Here is a 6,436-nt window from a genome sequence, read left to right as displayed (position 1 = left end):
TATGGTGATAGGTGGGATGGGCTGTCTATGGTGATAGGTGGGATGGGCTGAGGGTGGCTGAGGGGGTGGTCTATGGTGATAGGTGGGATGGGCTGAGGGTGGCTGGGCTGAGAGGGTGGTCTATGGTGATAGGTGGGATGGGCTGAGGGTGGCTGAGGGGTGGTCTATGGTGATAGGTGGGATGGGCTGAGAGTGGCTGAGGGTGGTCTATGGTGATAGGTGGGATGGGCTGAGGGTGGCTGAGGGGTGGTCTATGGTGATAGGTGGGATGGGCTGAGGGTGGCTGAAGGGTGGTCTATGGTAATAGGTGGGATGGGCTGAGAGTGGCTGAGGGGCGGTCTATGGTGATAGGTGGGATGGGCTGAGGGTGGCTGAGGGGTGGTCTATGGTGATAGGTGGGATGGGCTGAGGGTGGCTGAGGGGCGGTCTATGGTGATAGGTGGGATGGGCTGAGGGGTGGTCTATGGTGATAGGTGGGATGGGCTGAGGGTGGCTGAGGGGTGGTCTATGGTGATAGGTGGGATGGGCTGAGGGTGACTGAAGGGTGGTCTATGGTGATAGGTGGGATGGGCTGAGGGTGGCTGAGGGGTGGTCTATGGTGATAGGTGGGATGGGCTGAGGGTGGCTGAAGGCTGAAGGATTAAAGACTTTGTTTGGTAATGTATTGTTATACAATGCTCAAAGAAATAAAGGGAACACTAAAATAACACATCCTAGATCTGAATGAATGAAATATTCTTATTAAATACTTTTTTCTTTACATAGTTGAATGTGCTGACAACAAAATCACACAAAAATTATCAATGGAAATCAAATTTATCAACCCATGGAGGTCAGGATTTGTAGTCACACTCAAAATTAAAGTGGAAAACCACACTACAGGCTGATCCAACTTTGATGTAATGTCCTTAAAACAAGTCAAAATGAGGCTCAGTAGTGTGTGTGGCCTCCACGTGCCTGTATGACCTCCCTACAACGCCTGGGCATGCTCCTGATGAGGTGGCGGATGGTCTCCTGAGGGATCTCCTCCCAGACCTGGACCAAAGCATCCGCCAACTCCTGGACAGTCTGTGGTGCAACGTGGCGTTGGTGGATGGAGCGAGACATGATGTTCCAGATGTGCTCAATTGGATTCAGGTCTGGGGAACGGGCGGGGCAGTCCATAGCATCAATGCCTTCCTCTTGCAGGAACTGCTGACACTCCAGCCACATGAGGTCTAGCATTGTCTTGCATTAGTAGGAACCCAGGGCCAACCGCACCAGCATATGGTCTCACAAGGGGTCTGAGGATCTCATCTCGGTACCTAATGGCAGTCAGGCTACCTCTGGCGAGCACATGGAGGGCTGTGCGGCCCCCCAAAGAAATGCCACCCCACACCATGACTGACCCACCGCCAAACCGGTCATGCTGGATATTGTTGCAGACAGCAGAACGTTCTCCACGTCGTCTCCAGACTGTCACGTCTGTCACATGTGCTCAATGTGAACCTGCTTTCATCTGTGAAGAGCACAGGGCGCCAGTGGCGAATTTGCCAATCTTGGTGTTCTCTGGCAAATGAAAAACGTCCTGCACGGTGTTGGGCTGTAAGCACAACCCCCACCTGTGGACATCGGGCCCTCATACCACCCTCATGAATCTGTTTCTGACTATTTGAGCAGACACATGCACATTTGTGGCCTGCTGGAGGTCATTTTGCAGGGCTCTGGCAGTGCTCCTCCTGCTCCTCCTTGCACAAAGGCGGAGGTAGCGGTCCCTGCTGCTGGGTTATTGCCCTCCTACGGCCTCCTCCACGTCTCCTGATGTACTGCCCTGTCTCCTGGTAGCGCCTCCATGCTCTGGACACTACGCTGATAGACACAGCAAACCTTCTTCCCACAGCTCGCATTGATGTGCCATCCTGGATGAGCTGCACTACCTGAGCCACTTGTGTGGGTTGTAGACTCAGTCTCATGCTACCACTAGAGTGAAAGCACCACCAGCATTCAAAAGTGACCAAAACATCAGCCAGGAAGCATAGGAACTGAGAAGTGGTCTGTGGTCCCCACCTGCAGAACCACTCCTTTATTGGGGGTGTCTTGCTAATTGCCTATAATTTCCACCTGTTGTCTATTCCATTTGCACAACAGCATGTGAAATTTATTGTCAATCAGTGTTGCTTCCTAAGTGGACAGTTTGATTTCACAGAAGTGTGATTGACTTGGAGTTACATTGTGTTGTTTAAGTGTTCCCTTTATTTTTTTGAGCAGTGTATATAAAAGTAGCATGTATGTTAAATAGATAAGTCAAATGCGTTGGTAAAATGTATGTATATTTAGCAAAAAAGCTGTAAAAAAGAGGACAAATAGGGATTAAAGAATCATGGAAATTACTTGAATATGGCTTACTGAGAGGTCAATAACAAAACAAACAAACGTTGTTTTTATTCAAATCAGTTATAGCCATAGCTCTAGTTTTCCTCATCTTCTCAAACTGAACAGGACATCAGTAGACTTAGTCCACGCACGCAGATATTTTGTATTTTTGCAGCCTCGCCTCTTGAAGTGCCACCGTACACAAAAAACTATGGAAAGAAAGTACATTTTTTCATAAATATAACTTTGCACTGTTATTTTCCGAGCATGGTCTTGGTATAGCCTAGGCCTATAGTATAGTCTATGGAACATGTTGGAAGAGAGAAGAAACCTCTGGGAGGAGGGGTCCACCCCAACGACACTAACCACAGTCCCATCTCCCACACCACTCCGCTCACACTGCTCTGGACTCAGGCAGGACCATGACAATACCAGTAAAAAGAACAGACTTAGGTCCTCTGAGAAATAGACTGGTTGTTTATCTTAGAGGTGGTGAGTGGTGCAACGTATAACTATGTCAGTGTGTGACTTGTATGTTGTATTTGCAGCTGACGTGTATCGCGTAGGTTGAATAAATCTGGTGTGTGCTTTTACTAGTTGTCCATCTGAGTTTCTACTCTGTTTGTTCAGAACTTAACAATCATTTTATTGAGACCACACTTGATATTGCTCACCCAGCAGAGAATCAGGGAGGAGGGGCATCATGAGATATAATAAGCAACTAATTCTCAAACCCTGAGCAATGTGACATTTGATTGATTGCAAATTACATAACACTCCCTGAACTGAATTGAAAAAAATACTAAGCCCTCCCCTTGACTGAAATATAAAAAGCATGACACTCCCACATTTTCCTCCGGGTAACAATTGTGTAAATTTCACCTTTCCCTAAACGACTTTTGTTTAATGATATACATACTTTGAAACTACTACATATGTTTATTACATTGTCTTTTAAAACTAGATGTATTATTTTCCTCCTTGATGAAGAATGTGTTTGGATAACTGCATGGAACTTGATTGATCCGCTAATGAAAAATAAATATTCTACATTCTACTGCTCAGCCTATGGGTTACCTATACAGAACATGTGTTTGTTTAATTGATAGCATGCTAAATCATTTAAATGTCTATGTATCCACTCAATACATATCACTACACTTCTACATGACAATTAGCCCCCAGTATGTTCTACAATACATACTAATAATGTTAAACAGTTTAAAGGACATTTTTCATACTTAAATAAATGTGAAATGAAACGAATGTATTTGGGGTTTTTAAAAATCCTTTTTAAGTGTTTTCTATGGTGCCAGAGTCCAGGGACAATATTACTACCACAATTCAAGTATGATCCACTTACTATTGGGGAATGGAACCAGAGAGGAAGCTTGTGTTACCTTTTCCCTGCCTCATTATTCAGAGTGGAAGAGCTGTGAACTCACCTGTGATGGTCCACATCTACCACAACCTTTCCTATTGGGTTAGTAAGCACCACAGCATTTTAGGAAGCCATTGTTCAAAATGTGTTCATACACACAGGGGAGAACCAGGAGGTTGATCTCAGACTTCAAACTATCAAATGTATTTATAAAGCCCTTTTTACATCAGCCGATGCACAAAGTGCTGTACAGAAACAGTCTATGTTACGGAAAGAGCAGGTGTCCTTAATGTTTTGTGCACTCAGTATATGTTGTGTATACAATCTTATTCCCACAGAAAACTGCAGAGGGAAGCAGCACCACCCAGTCAACCATCAGACTCCATAGTGAGACGCCTCACGGAGGATATTCAACCATATTTGCAATCCAAGGTCTCAATATCTTTACAGTAGAAGCTAAAAAAACACACAACCTGACAAGGTGCACACTGATCAGTAAAGAGAAGAGAGACTAACATTCTATAATGCTCCCTTTCCTCTGCACAGTTCTCTCACAGTGAGAAACAATAGGATTACAATAGAGTGTTCTACGCTTTCTTCATTTGATCCAATTCAAAGTTGCCAATTATTTTATGGGATGAGAATTAAGTGGAGTGACTAATCTTAGCTGGTCTGAGAAAACTGATGAGACTTCTCTCCTTTATGTATACATTGGGCCATTTAAAAAGACACCAATCTGTAGAATCTCTTCTGACAGTCAGTGCAGTGATAAGGCTTCTCTCAAGTGTGTATCTGTTGGTGTGTTTTTACATTGCCCAATCGGGAGAAACTCTTGCCACATTAAGAGAAGAAGTAAGGCTTCTCTCCTCTGTGTGTTCTCTGATGACCCTTTTAGCTCAGCTGTTGATAAAAAAATAAATAAATCTACAGTCAGATCAGTGATAAGGCTTCTCTCCTTTATTAACTTGGTGTCTTTTTAACTGGCCCAGTCGAGAGAAACTCTTTCCACAGCCAGAGCAGGAGTAAGGCTTCTCTCCCGTGTGTGTTCTCTTATGAACTTTTAGGTCAGTTGATGTTGTGAAGCATTTTACACAATCAGAGCAGGAGTAAGGCTTCTCTCCCGTGTGTGTTCTCTGATGAACTTTTAGGTCAGCTGATGTTGTGAAGCATTTTACACAATCAGAGCAGGGGTAAGGCTTCTCTCCTGTATGTATACGTTCATGTCTTTTTAAGTTTTCCAGCAGAGAGAAACTCTTTCCACAGTCAAAGCAGAGGTATGGCTTCACTCCTGTATGTATACGTTCATGTGTTTTTAAGTGGCCCAGTCGAGTGAAACTCTTCCCACAGTCAGAGCAGGAGTAAGAATTCACTCCTGTATGTATACGTTCATGTGTTTTTAAGTCGCCCAGTCGAGAGAAACTCTTTCCACAGTCAGAGCAGGAGTAAGGCTTCACTCCTGTATGTATACGTTCATGTGTTTTTAAGTTGCCCAGTCGAGAGAAACTCTTTCCACAGTCAGAGCAGGAGTAAGGCCTCTCTCCTGTATGTATACGTTCATGTGTTTTTAAGTGGCCCAGTCGAGAGAAACTCTTTCCACAGTCAGAGCAGGAGTAAGGCTTCACTCCAGTATGTATAAGTTCATGTGTTTTTAAGTCACCCAGTCGAGAGAAACTCTTTCCACAGTCAGAGCAGGAGTAAGGTTTCACTCCTGTATGTATACATCCATGTGTTTTTAAGTTGCCCAGTCGAGAGAAACTCTTTCCACAGTCAGAGCAGGAGTAAGGCTTCTCTCCTGTGTGTATTCTCTGATGAACTGTCAGAGACCTTGATGTAGTGAATCTCTTCCCACAGTCAGTACAGGGATACAGATTCTCTCCAGTGTGTGATTTAAGGTGTATTTTTAGCTTTGATAGAATTGGGAAAATCTCCTCACAATGTGGGCAGTGGTGAGACCTGTTAGCTCTGTGATCTTCCTGCTGTTGCTCTCTGGATGTAGAGAATGTCTCAACATGGTCTCCTGTGTGAACAACATCAGAAGAACCAGTCAGTTGGGGTGGTATACATATGACTTCATAACAGTAGGCTGTACAATACAGGGAATAAAGCTATTAGGGCTGTCCCGACAAAAAATATATATATCCTGGTCAACCGATTCTTTTCTTTCGAACAATCGTTCCCTTGTAGAATTTTTTACATTTTAAAACATGTATTTTTCCATATATATGTGTTTGAATCAAATCAACTATATGTAGGCTACTGAGCTTGTCTGATGCTTTAAGCACTGCGACTTAAAAATGAAGACACACAAAATACTCACGAGGGATCCAGAGATCAATACAGCGTAACCAGAATAAAATACATCTGTTCTCGACTCTCCTCCTCCCGCTGCTGCGTTATGATTTTCATATCATTTATAATAAAGTCTTTATATCTCAAATCAATGTCATGTGGTTAATCAAAATTATATCTAAATTAAAATTATACAAATCTAAAAGTAACTTCTATTGCCATTGCCAAAACTAGCTTACATAAAGCCAACAAATAAAAACAATCTCAGCCTGCAGGTAGAAAATATCCTGATGAAATAAATATCATATGAATCAAATTGGCTACACATGGCCTGTCTGCAAGAAACTTGAAACATTGTATCAACTAATTTGGTCTGGCCTGTGCTAGCAAACTTGCAACATTGTATAAAATATT

General features: G+C 43.4%; 1 protein-coding gene across 1 annotated transcript; it reads right to left on the bottom strand.

Annotated features, from left to right (window-relative positions):
• Window positions 1-2,219: 2,219 nt before the first annotated feature.
• On the bottom strand, window positions 2,220-5,838 carry LOC121842211 (gastrula zinc finger protein XlCGF17.1-like; the record flags this gene model as incomplete). The annotated part of the gene is made up of 1 exon (XM_042312276.1): window positions 2,220-5,838. A coding segment is annotated over one exon (1,170 nt), but the record flags the coding sequence as incomplete, so codon positions are not given.
• Between the last annotated feature and the right edge of the window lie 598 nt (window positions 5,839-6,436).

This window comes from Oncorhynchus tshawytscha, unplaced genomic scaffold (assembly GCF_018296145.1).
Source record: "Oncorhynchus tshawytscha isolate Ot180627B unplaced genomic scaffold, Otsh_v2.0 Un_contig_14215_pilon_pilon, whole genome shotgun sequence".
Classification (NCBI taxonomy): Eukaryota; Metazoa; Chordata; class Actinopteri; order Salmoniformes; family Salmonidae; genus Oncorhynchus; species Oncorhynchus tshawytscha.
The sequence above is the reverse complement of the archived record's forward strand: the minus strand, read 5'-3'. Positions and strand labels throughout refer to the sequence as shown.